This window comes from Poromitra crassiceps, assembly GCF_964638095.1.
Source record: "Poromitra crassiceps genome assembly, chromosome: 1".
In the NCBI taxonomy this organism is placed as follows: domain Eukaryota; kingdom Metazoa; phylum Chordata; class Actinopteri; order Beryciformes; family Melamphaidae; genus Poromitra; species Poromitra crassiceps.
This window is the reverse complement of record NC_139623.1, coordinates 66918542-66931085: the sequence shown is the minus strand read 5'-3', so window position 1 is coordinate 66931085 and position 12544 is coordinate 66918542. Positions and strand designations below refer to the sequence as shown.

The 12544-nt window shown below is 43.0% G+C and overlaps 1 protein-coding gene across 1 annotated transcript in view; it reads right to left on the bottom strand.

Annotated features, from left to right (window-relative positions):
* LOC310791252 (terminal nucleotidyltransferase 4A-like) overlaps positions 1-11355 on the bottom strand; it is a gene marked incomplete at its 3' end in the record, with an annotated part of 33480 nt that extends 22125 nt beyond the window's left edge. Inside the window, exons 1-2 of the mRNA XM_083652932.1 lie at positions 10153-11355; positions 9345-9468 (exon numbers count right to left, since the gene is read on the bottom strand). Of these exons, the coding sequence (XP_083509058.1) occupies positions 9345-9468; positions 10153-10814 (786 nt within the window). The 5' untranslated portion in view covers positions 10815-11355. The remainder of the gene's footprint in view (positions 1-9344; positions 9469-10152) is intronic.
* Between the last annotated feature and the right edge of the window lie 1189 nt (positions 11356-12544).

Sequence of the window (12544 nt, the reverse complement as noted above, 5' to 3'; positions counted from 1 at the left end):
CCTCATCTTTGCAAACGGCCATTACGTATTTTGTGGGCGGCAAAATAAAAGAACGATTCTGCAACGATTGCACAGATTGCAGCAATATGCACAAGTTTAAAGCACACAGAAGCCATTAAAATAAAGCATTTATTTTGACACCGCTGTACATGTCTGCGGGATTTCCCCCACATTATAAATGCTAGATTTGCGGGAAGTGACACAATTAGGCACAATCCCAGCTGAATTTTAGGCCCTGAATCGATTTTTTTACATTTGTGCATCGATTCAGAATCGTCCACGTCCGCCTCGTGACGCATCTAAGAATCGAGAAATGTTCACAGCCCTAAAAGCACAAATTGTCTTTATAGAAAGAACAAATAATACAATCAAATTCACAGCAAGGCCCAGTGGGACTTCTCAAGGCCAGGAATACCATTCTGCTGGCAATATAGGATGGAAAATAATTCACTTGGGGAAATGTAAGTGACGTGAATAATGATGACATCTGGCCAGCTCTGTTTGGCCTTCTAAATGTAAAGCAGGCTGTTGACTGCCAGAAGTATGGCCAAACGGAGGCTGAAGGGTGCAGTGGACAATTCAAACACACACAGCATAATACGCACGCAGGATAATAAAATTGGCTTACATAGAAAACAGTTAAGTCATTTACAATGCAATAAATCAAAGTGAATATGCTAAATAATAACTTAAGACTAGCCAAGCCTAGTTAAGCTGGATCTGGACTGTTGCCGCTGCTGCTCAACACTAACCCATGCGTGTTTCAACAACAACAATGTGGGGAGTCAGTAGGTCAGTCACATTAAAACAGGGTTAGCGGGGGGTTTTCCTGTGTCAGAATGAGCCTTTGGGGGGTGACTACATGTTAGCGGGGGGTTTTCCTGTGTCAGAATGAGCCTTTGGGGGGTGACTACATGTTAGCGGGGGGTTTTCCTGTGTCAGAATGAGCCTTTGGGGGGTGACTACATGTTAGCGGGGGGTTTTCCTGTGTCAGAATGAGCCTTTGGGGGGTGACTACATGTTAGCGGGGGGTTTTCCTGTGTCAGAATGAGCCTTTGGGGGGTGACTACATGTTAGCGGGGGTTTTCCTGTGTCAGAATGAGCCTTTGGGGGGTGACTACATGTTAGCGGGGGGTTTTCCTGTGTCAGAATGAGCCTTTGGGGGGTGACTACATGTTAGCGGGGGTTTTTCCTGTGTCAGGATGAGCCTTTGGGGGGTGACTACATGTTAGCGGGGGTTTTTCCTGTGTCAGAATGAGCCTTTGGGGGGTGACTACATGTTAGCGGGGGGTTTTCCTGTGTCAGGATGAGCCTTTGGGGGGTGACTACATGTTAGCGGGGGGTTTTCCTGTGTCAGAATGAGCCTTTGGGGGGTGACTACATGTTAGCGGGGGGTTTTCCTGTGTCAGGATGAGCCTTTGGGGGGTGACTACATGTTAGCGGGGGGTTTTCCTGTGTCAGGATGAGCCTTTGGGGGGTGACTACATGTTAGCGGGGGGTTTTCCTGTGTCAGGATGAGTCTTTGGGGGGTGACTACATGTTAGCGGTAGGGCTGTGCCGATTCACTTATCTCCCGATTCGATACTATCACGATACTTTGGTGCCGATTCGATATATATTGCGATTCACGATTATTGCGATTCTACGATTATTGCGATTCGATATTACGATTTATTGCGATTTTTGTTTATTTTTTTCTTTTATTTTTTCAGTTTGTTTGCTTTTTTACACTAGATTAGAACATGGGAAAAGTTGAATCATACACTAGAGACTGTATATTATATATCATGAGTAGGGCTGGGCGATATAGTTAAAAACAGGGGCGGACTGGGATCATAATTCAGGCCGGGCATTAGATACCAAGCAGGCCAGGCCGATATGGGCCAACGCGCGTGAAATTTGGGCCGTTTGAAGCCAGATTTGGGTCCAATTTTACAATGAGATGCACCCACTTTAACCCTGAAGTGTAATTATTACTTCAGACTAACTAATAAAGTAATAAAACCACTAGTAAACCAGTAGGCGGCGCCTGGCCTGCTGTTCAGTGAGTGGCCTGACTGCAAGCACCCAAAAAAAAAAAAAAAAAAAAAAAAAAAAATTTTTTTTTTTTTTTTTTTTTAAATTTGCGATTATCGATTCTGGAATAAAAGATCGATCCAAAAAATCGTGACATTAAAAATCGCGATACTTAGGTGAATCGATTTTTTCCCCCACCCCTAGTTAGCGGGGGTTTTCCTGTGTCAGGATGAGCCTTTGGGGGGTGACTACATGTTAGCGGGGGGTTTTCCTGTGTCAGGATGAGCCTTTGGGGGGTGACTACATGCGACAGTAACCATGATGAGACTGTTGCGCACACACAATCTCATTTCATTTACAAGACGCTAACAATTAGAGAATGTAGAAGAATGGCTATTTTGATGATAGTTTCACTGTTCCCTCTGTACCTACAATACTTTTTTATATGGGAATTCTGGACAAAATCATATCTAATACAAATATTTTCAGATTTGGGTAGGAGAGACACAATATCATCAAATGCTGAATCTGCCTCACAGGAGAAACAGCATCTGAGAACATTTTGTAACATCGTACATTAGGGCTGTCACTTTTTCCCAAAATAAAGTTGGAACAAACTTTAATTGCCCGCAAAATGTTCGAATATATTCGAAGTTTTTTGGTTAATTTTTTTTTTTTTTGCAGGCCAGGCCACCGGGCATCGGCCGGTTACATCGTATAAATATATATAATATAATATAAAATATTAAAAGAATATAAAAAAAAATCCTCAGCTGTCAGCTCCTCTCCGCTGCTGTGTTAAGGCTGAATTATGCTCACCCTGCCGTGAAGGGCGCGGGGGTGGAGCGAGGGGCGGGCGCGTCAAATTACGTAAATCTGTTGGGCGTGGTTATTCGCTAGCTCCAACGGCCGCTCGCGTTGTGCCTGATTTTTTTTCTAACAGCGCGAGCTTCTCTCCAAACATGTCCGCTTTCGAGCCACTGAACCCCTGAACTATGAGCTGTGTTTTCGCCACATTTCTTGACCCATGTGGTAGGCTATAAACTTAGATTTGCAACTGTTCGTTTTTAGTCATTTCACCAAGTAAATGTGTTGTATTGAGAGCATTATTGAGAGAGATTAAAAGCAGCACAGAGTAGGCTATCAGGGCTGAGAAGTAAAAACGGCTTTCAGTAAAAACAAGTTTGGTGAGTCCTTCATGTGCTGATGTGCGGTCGTTTGAGAGTGAAAGCGCACTCAGTACTGCACAGCGTTTCATTGCGACTTTTCACGGGCTGTTCTCACCATTGTACAATACATGCTGATCACTTTCTGAGTATAATGGCATCACCCCCAGCGCGAGGTCTGACGGAGACTCACGGAGACTCGCGGGGCCCCACCCCCACGGAGCTTTGCTCGAGTATAAGAGCACCTTTAGTTTGGACGTTCACAGTCACAACACTGCCTCACAAACTTGGCTGCATCCAACTCGAGACAACTTTTCAGACCCTGGAGACAATCTTTCTCAGAAGAGACTAACGCGACAAATCTGGAGACTTTTTCTGACATGAGATTAACATTACCAGCAAGCAGCAGTTGGTTAATTTTGGTTAATAAAAAAAAAAAAAAAAAAAAAATCGAACAGGTCAATTATACATTCAAACATGCCCTCCTCCCCCACATTCGAAGTTAAATTCGAATTTTGAATAAAAAGTGACAGCCCTATCGTACATCGCCCCGTACATTTTACAAACCGAGCCACGGATATATTCTGAGCCAGGTAACGTTAGTCTAAAACAGGGGTGGCCAAACTTTTTTGGTTGTGGGCCGCATACAGAACAATATAAGGAGTCGTGGGCCAAACAATTTTAAGCGTGGCAGTTTTCAACCTGTTTGGACTGAAAGCGGGAGAACAATTTAGACCAGAAAACCTCTGTGCCATCAAAAATTAAATTTCTACCTAAATAAATAAATAAATAAATAAATGACACAGTTTATTGATGAATTTTTCTTTTCCTGTGTCAACAGGTTAAGACAGATAATTTAACCAAAATTAAGTATTAAAAATGTTTTAAAAAACAATGGAAAATAGACCAGGTCAGGTACTCATGTATAACTTTTTTTTTTTTTTTTTTTTCCCCCATTTTTGGTTTTAAATGAAAAAAGAAAGAAAAACTGTCCCATTTTTCATTTAAAACAAAAAAACAAACGAAAAAACGAAACTGATTTTTTTTGTTTTGTTAAATTTATGGCGGGCCACTTAAAAACGGGCAACGGGCCACAGTTGGCCCGCGGACCGAAGTTTGGCCACCCCACACATTTTAGACTCTACAACGTGTGTTTGGACTGCTGCTTCCCGCTAGTCATGTTAGACATGACACTGGTAACATTATTACTGCCGTCCGTGCTACAAGCGTAGATTTACGCTTTAGCCAGCAGTCCATGGTTGCATGCCTTCAAGTTCACATCATTGTAAAGACCAGTTTATAATACAGCGATTTATGATGGCCCGATGAGCATCGCTGAATGTCAATTATTGTCCAATGGACAATTGGACATCGATGATAGAATATCATGTCTGATGGACATCGACGATGGAATACGATCATGGTAGGTAGGTCGCAACCATCATAAATCGCTGTACTATAAACCAGAGTGGTTTAGTAAGAGAGTGGCGACAACGGAGGTCCAAAATGCGGATCCAGGAAGGTTGCTCGTGCTACGCTTGAATGCATAAAATAAAGCTGATTATATATATTTGATTATTTAAATGTCTAATCCTTTCAAAGAACATCTTCTGCAACTCGAGAGCACTCCTTAATCCAGAACCTTACTTCCCAGAAGTTCCTTTTTTGCAATGTAAAAAATTGTCAAGGGAGATGTCGGAACTTCAATTATACGGCTCTGCTGCTAGTGAGGACCACAATGGAAATAAGCGCTCAGACTTTTTTGTGTTTTTATCCTCGGTGATTGAAATATTGTCTGTTCTTTCATTACTATATGTACTGTTGTGTTATTTTATTTTATCACCAAATAAATTAATTAATTCATTCATTCATGCTATAAACGGCCCTTAATATTTAAGCTAGCAAGATAACCTATGTTTTTTATCATTTTGACACCGACTGACACAAAGATTTCTCTATGCAGGAAAAACCCTGGTTAGATAAGAAAACAAGCAAGTCCAGAGATAATACAACTAGTAATCAACAAAAAAACTAGGGCTGCAACAACTAATCGATAAAATAAAATAAAAATCGATTAAATTTGTTGGCAACAAATTGCATTATCGATTCGTTGGGTTGCGATTTGTTGGGTCGCATAGCTATATAATTATATATTATAAATGTTTATCTCCGTTGTGAGTCGCGTCTAACTGTGTCGCGGACTGACTATGTCACGTGTTGTCTCCATGGAGACGCATGGTGCCAACATGGTGGATGCGACGAAAACGTTTCAACTAGACTGAAGTGTGGGAGCGCTTCACATTTTATAAAACTAGCTGCAAATATGTAAAATCGACCTTGCACTGTTGCAACTTTATGCACTAATAACTTTTTTTAATTGCCCCCAAAATTTGGTAAATGCCCAAATTTTTTCGACCCCAAAATATTTTCTATTTTATTTCCTACACTGGGTCCATAAGACCAGGAGGGCCCTGCGTGAGGATCTCAGGCCCTGCAACTGGGTCCATAAGGCCACATTCAGATACACTCCATCGAGACATAGTGGCCGCTGTGTGTAGTGCGGCTGTAGAACATCTGGAGTGGGCAGGTCTCACTTCACCCTCTTTCTGCCTTCTCCCCTTCAAAACAAGCATGTGTGCAAGCGAACCAGGAAAGGACATTTTAAAAGGCTGTGTAGGCTATGGTACGTTTTACCTTTCTAAACACGAGGGGTCTTTGTTTAGAAACAGCTGTAAATGGTCCGTTTTCTCTGCCGATGGCCAGTAGTGTGGGCGGCGGGGGGAGCGCGAGGGGAGGAGTGGGGTGTCGTAGGGTGTATCGATAAAAATAAATGTGATAAATGCAATGGAAACAGCTGTAGCAAATCTGTAACCAAACTCCATTAAAAAACATGCAGTTTTAACGGAGGATGCATTCCGACGCATTCAGGCGATAACGTGGGGTGCCTTTGTTACATCGCCCCAAAAGCCGCCAGTCAAAATAGTGGTCGCACGACTCGCACCATCGCACTAACATTACACTGTGGATGATTTTACAAGTGGCACTCAAGTCATATCCGACTAGTTTTCAATTGATTTCTCCCCACAAAAGTTAGGCTATATGTCTCGATATAGGCTGATGCGACACTATCACCCTCCTGCATTTTCACATAGCCTACAAGACAGACAGGTCGGGAGGAAAATAAACCATTCAAGTTAGGGATGGGACCGATCCGATCCAATATCGGGTGCTGATACTGACGTAATACATGGATTGGATTTTGCCGATCCACGTGCCATGTGCTGCCGATCCAGTTTTTACATGGCTCGCACTCGCTGCCAGCTGCACCTGGAGGTGCTGCTACTAGCCTGTCACATGACGCCTTCATGGTCCCTCGATAAAGTCTGCAGATGCACGTTACCTTGCCTCTCTCTCAAGGAGCATCACGTGAGTGTGGCGTTTAAGGCCATCTGTCGCTACAAAATAAATAAACGAGGTCTATCATTGTATTACTGGACAGACATGTACCGTAAATTTCGGACTATAAGCCGCGGCTTTTTCCCCGTTTTTTGGCCCTGCGGCTTATATAACGGTGCGGCTTATCTATGGATTTTTTCGGAAAAAATAAAAAATAAAAAACAGAATTCTCTCTTCTTTAGCACTCTTTCTAACTATAAATCCACTTCTGTTTTAATTTCCTCTCTTGCCCTCTTTTCACCACACCGCGGACACTGTGTGCACTGTAAAAAAAAACACAGGTGGTGTTGTGTTATGTTGTTTTGTTGAAATGTTAATAAATGGGAGCTTCCTCAAACAGCCATCTCTTTCCCGACAATCCCCTCTGTGCATGAACCCTTACATATGGTAATTAAACATTAAAACACAATTAAAAAAAAAAAAAAAAAAAAAAAAAAAAAACATTAAAACACCTGCGGCTTATAGTCCGGTGCGGCTTATATATGTAACAAACAGGCAATTTTGCTGCTGCGGCTTATACTCCGGTGCGGCTTATAGTGCGGAAATTACGGTAACTAACTTTGCAGTCTGAGCCTTGAGCCATCTTCTATGTGCTGTAACACAGTGCAGTTTCTATTTGTCTGGTGTTTCTTTTTTACATGTTTGGGACAGGCAAATGTCTCAAAATGTTTTTTAAGATAATTTTATTTCAAATTGTTGTATTTATTTAGTTTTAATATATTTTAAATTGTAATAGATTTCATGTATTTTAGTCCGTGATAAGTGAAACCGTGGTATTTTTGTCCAAGGTTATCATTAGGGATGGGCATTTCAAGCAATTTAAATACTCGAGTACTCTCCTTATATTATGAACGAGTGCTCGAGCACTCGCGCGCGCGCGCGGGGGGGGGGGGGGGTCTGCTGTGTGATTACTATGGTAATGACTGAGCAGGGGTAATTTGCTGTATATGGGGCTGTTCACACATAACGTTTGCATTTTTGCATGGAAAAAGCGCTACCTGGAGCATTTTTTGTCAAGAGAGGGACTGACTGTGATATTAGGTGACGCGAACATCTAAAGCCTACCTATCTCCGATGGTTGGATGGATGGCATTAGCGCTTTGGAGCAGACAAGTTGTGAAACAAGCGAATGCATTTCCAATAGCCTACATGTCCATTGTCCAGCAATGTCAGGTTATTGTCCAGTATCATCCATTTTACTTTATGATCACTGTTACACTAACGTAAATCCACGGATTACAAGGTCCGGTGTTCTGCCAAAAAGTGAAAACTGACCAGTGTGATTAACGTTACAGCTGCTGAGCTGCAGCTGAATAGTGATCACCATGAAGCGATTGTCTCCCAAAAAGTGATTCTTTCTCCACATTCCTTGTGACTACCGTTATGGGAAACGACAGTGTAGTCGGTAAACTAGCGTTTACTGCAAAGTTTTGAATGAGTTTTATCGGGCGTGCGCTATGAAGAAGTCTGCGTCTCCTTCGGGAGCATATCTTCAGCCACCATTTTCGGGATGAGCTGGAAAACTTCCGGTTAAAACTTTCAAAATAATGTTACTTAAACAAAAGTAAATAGCTTATTAATGCACGTTGGAGGAGAAAAGGTATTTCAACGAATGAAGCAGCAAACCTTGTATCAAAATACTCGTTGTGATGTTATATGGCGTGAAACTGGCTGTAACGCATTACTCAAAATAAATAAGGTACAATAAGCGTTTTATTTTGAAAGCAACAAAGCGGACGATGTACTTGTACATTCTGGCTGACTTGACGCCCGTGCAGTTCATGCTGCCAGATCCACATGACGATGCGTGCATAGATCTTCTAGGCCATTTTTAAAGGCGTGCGGAGTGGGGCGAGTACCCGAACAGCAGAAACGTTACTCGACTACTGACGTTATGAACGAGTGCTCGAGTACCCGAGTACTCGCGCCCATCCCTAGTTATCATGCCGTCATCCCGGCACATCCCTAGATACCATTTGTTTATTATATCGCAATCGCAAAATATTGTCCACCATAATCGCTAATCGCACCTTTCCCCCAAATCGTGCAGCACTAGGGCCGCCCCAAGCCAAACCCACAAGTAATCAGGACAATCTTAAAATCCATCCTCAGCTTTGTCCAAGTTCAGCTAAAGTGCTAAAAGTATTGTGACTCTCCAGCTGATGTCAAGGACTTAATGTCAAAGTCACTTTAGCTGAACTTGGACAAAGCTGACATTCAGTCCTTGACATCAGCTGGAGAGTCACAATACTTCCAAATTACTTCGATGTTTTGGATTAATATCATGTTTGTCAGCAGCATATCAGTAAAAAACAATGCTGTAATGCTGCCAATAGCAAAGAACATTACCCCTGAGAACTGAGACTTGAATACCACATTTAACTGATTAAGTATGCATTACTATTTTTTAAATATGAATTGTTGATTTGAATTGCACTACACCTCTGTTGCACCTTGAGAAATTATTATACATCTGTATATTTAGATTATGTACATGATTTATGCAGCTGACATAGCAATAAAACTGAGCCTGAACTTGGATACAGTACACCTTAGTATCTTTCATATGTCATTGGCTGATTGGGTGTTGTGTGCCTCCAGGCTCAATGTGCAGCACATATACATTCAGGTCACCTGGCTAAAACAGTATCTAGGCCACAGTGGAGTACAGCTCATATACACGCTGGCTGGCCCACTGACACTCACCCGCGCTGTGGGCCACAAGTCCTGGATGACGGCCTCTATCCTGTTCACCACACCTCTTCGCATCGCCTCCTCTTCGGGCCGCGGTGACATGAAGTTGAAGAAGTCCACTATCTCCTCGTGAAGTCTGCAAGGAACAAGGTCAATGGGACCGTTGGCATCAGGCTCATTTACATGGGGGGAAAGCAGCAATGTCATAGTGAACACTGAACGCTCGTGTGGGCTGCATTGTCAGGTGTATATTTGGAATTGAGGTGGGTGGTATTAGGCCTACAGGAAGAAATTGACTATATTCCATGTCATGTCAATACAGAAAGGAGTTATAGGCAATAACTGCACCAAATGTTTCTGCTTTCAAATAAAATGCACACATTTGAAAATGAAAGAGCCATGAAAGTCTGCTGTTGTTGCAAATGTGCATCTAATGTCAATTAGACCTGTCCTGAGGTTGATAAAATTGCATATCAAGAGGACCCTTACTTAGTGGTAATAAGATTTTGTCAGACAGATGTCCATATCAGAGGACTTTTGTTTTTGAATATGATTCGGTGAAGAACTGGATATATACACTGTACTAGGGCATGATCATCAGAATAGACATTCCCATATAGCCTATTGATGTCCTCAACTCAAATTAAACAATACAGTCCTGCAATAAAGCCACGTCTGTGTGCAGGCCAGGGGGCCCTCTTGGAACTGATTTGAGCCCCCCTGGGAGTACCCAGACCTATGTGAACCACTGCATGAGACAGTAAGCCATTCATTGTAAATAAAAAAATAAAAAAATAAAAAACTTTCCAGATCCCCTTACCCATTTATACCAGGGCTGTACCGCCTCGTTTTCCACAGGCTACAGGAGGAGTCTGAGTAGTTCCCATTGCAGCCATTGGACAGGAGCTGGTTGATGCCGTGAAAAGTGTTGGCTCTGTTGAGGTGCCGCCGGCGCCCAGATGCATGTGGCTGATGTTGGTGCTGCTTGTTCCCGTGCGGCGCTTTCATTCCCGTGGGGGTGTGGCTGCTGCCAGACGGCTGCATGCTGCGACAGTGCTGCTGCTGAACATGGCTGAAAGGGGGAGGCTCGGGATGGGGATGGTGCTGCTGTCTGAGGTTGTTCACGTTGAACTCGTACTCGCCGTAGTGCAGAAAGCGCTCGGCCTCCTCCGCCACGTTCAGGTTGTCGATGTGCAGAGAGGAGCCGAGCGGCGACACGGAGCCCTCGGCCTCCTCCGAGTCCAGAGAGGAGGAAGACGGCGACAGCGAGCCCTTTCTGCGGACGCTCCTGCCGTCTCGCTTCGGCACTTTCCCCGCCGGCACCATAGCGGCTTTGCACGGCTCGCCGTGTGAGCTCACCGGATGGTGGTCGATGCCGAAGTTGGCTCTAAATCCCTGAGAGGTCTCCCAGATGTGCATCCACAGGGAGTTGGCAGGTCCCTTCTGCTCCGGCTGGATCCAAGCTGCACTCCTGGGATCCATTGGACTCGAGTTGACGCTACAGAGAAGCTATCCAGGGGGGAAATGGCGACGAGCAAACCGGCGACTCAAACAGTGAGTGGCGCCTTGGAGACAAATAACTCCCACGGCGTTGGCTTTACCGTTCCTCCTCTCAGAGCTTCATGTCAGGAGCGGTTTGGTGCTTTTTCAAGCGGCTCGCCTAAACTCCACTCCCCATGTAAAGCCAGGCAATATGGCGCACCCAGCAGCACAGATGGCCCTTTGCGCATGTCTGTGGGATTTAAATCTTTTGAACACACCCCTTCGGACTGAAAGCTGCGTCAAGCCAACCCAGACAGCGAGAAAACAACGGAAGTCGCGCGATTTCTATGGGTTCGCCGCGTAGTAACTCCGAGCACCAGAGCTCACACTTGACTGGACCGTCCGTGATGTATACATCCGCGCTCTCATTTCAGTGTAGAGCGTCAGATTGGATTTACGAACGCACCTAGAACCTTATGGCTGTTGTATACATGAAAATGATCCTTTTGATAAACCAACTGTATTTTCATTGACTTCACATCTCCACATTCATCATTAAATACAATATTTTTTAGTTAATTTTACTTGTGTGTTACTGTAGTGAAAAATACTTTTATTTTGAAAGCGCCAACCGGAAGCAATATATTTCTTCTGACAATTCGACAGTAATGTTAATGATACGACTGGATCAAAGTCGCATCCACTTCGACTAGTAACGGGACGGCTGCAGCATGTAGTGGTTCATGAATAGGTGGACAAACTGTGACCTCCAGTCAGACATCGATACCAAGCAAATGGCCTCCAATATGAACAAAAATCTATGTTCTAAGTTCTATTTTCAGGAAAGCATCAAGGTCAACTTCAAAATGCTGATCCTCATAACTGGCATAAGGTGTATCACAAGGGAACTCAATAAAGGGGTCAACTATAACGTCTGACATGTTGATCTTATGCCAATGTCTGTTATATGCATTAGGCTAACGAGCAATGCTTATTTCTTTACCCTTTCTTTGATGCTTTGCCTTTGCATAAATACTTGCCTAGTTCTTCTATAGTAGGGGAGAGAGAAAAAAATACTCTTTCTCAGTGATCCTAAATGTTAAGCTATACAGTATACTTTACTTACTGGAATTTATATTACACCAACAATGAACAGGTCAAAACGTATTCATTTTACCTGTTTAACAATATTTCAAGAGGTATATTTGCTTGCCTGCTTCATATTATGACTAGGATTGGTTTGGATATTATGCAAAGGATAATTGCCCAGCAGCTGCAGTAGGCATCTTAGCAATGTTCACTAATATAATGACCATGACCAATCCATGAGTGCATCTTGAATGCAAGATTTTATAAGAGTTCAACCCACCATCACCACCCAAGGAGGTTCTAGTTTCTATGGCTAAGCCATTGCCACTACCCCCTTTAGGACATCTTTATTGAGGGAAACCAATGTTTTAGTTCAGAATAGTAATCAAATGTTATATCACTGTCTCACAATAAATACACAATGTATAGTAAGATAGAAATTGACCCCCCCCCCCACCAGGGGGTTCACAGCAACAGACATCATGATTTAGTTTGTTGTTGAAATTTTAATGTGGAAAACATGTAATAACTTCCAAACTATGAAATTATACAAAAATATTTACCAAACTAGGCAAACTTATTTTCATCTATACAAAAATTTACATTCCATATTTACATGAAGAATAATTTACAATAGCAGT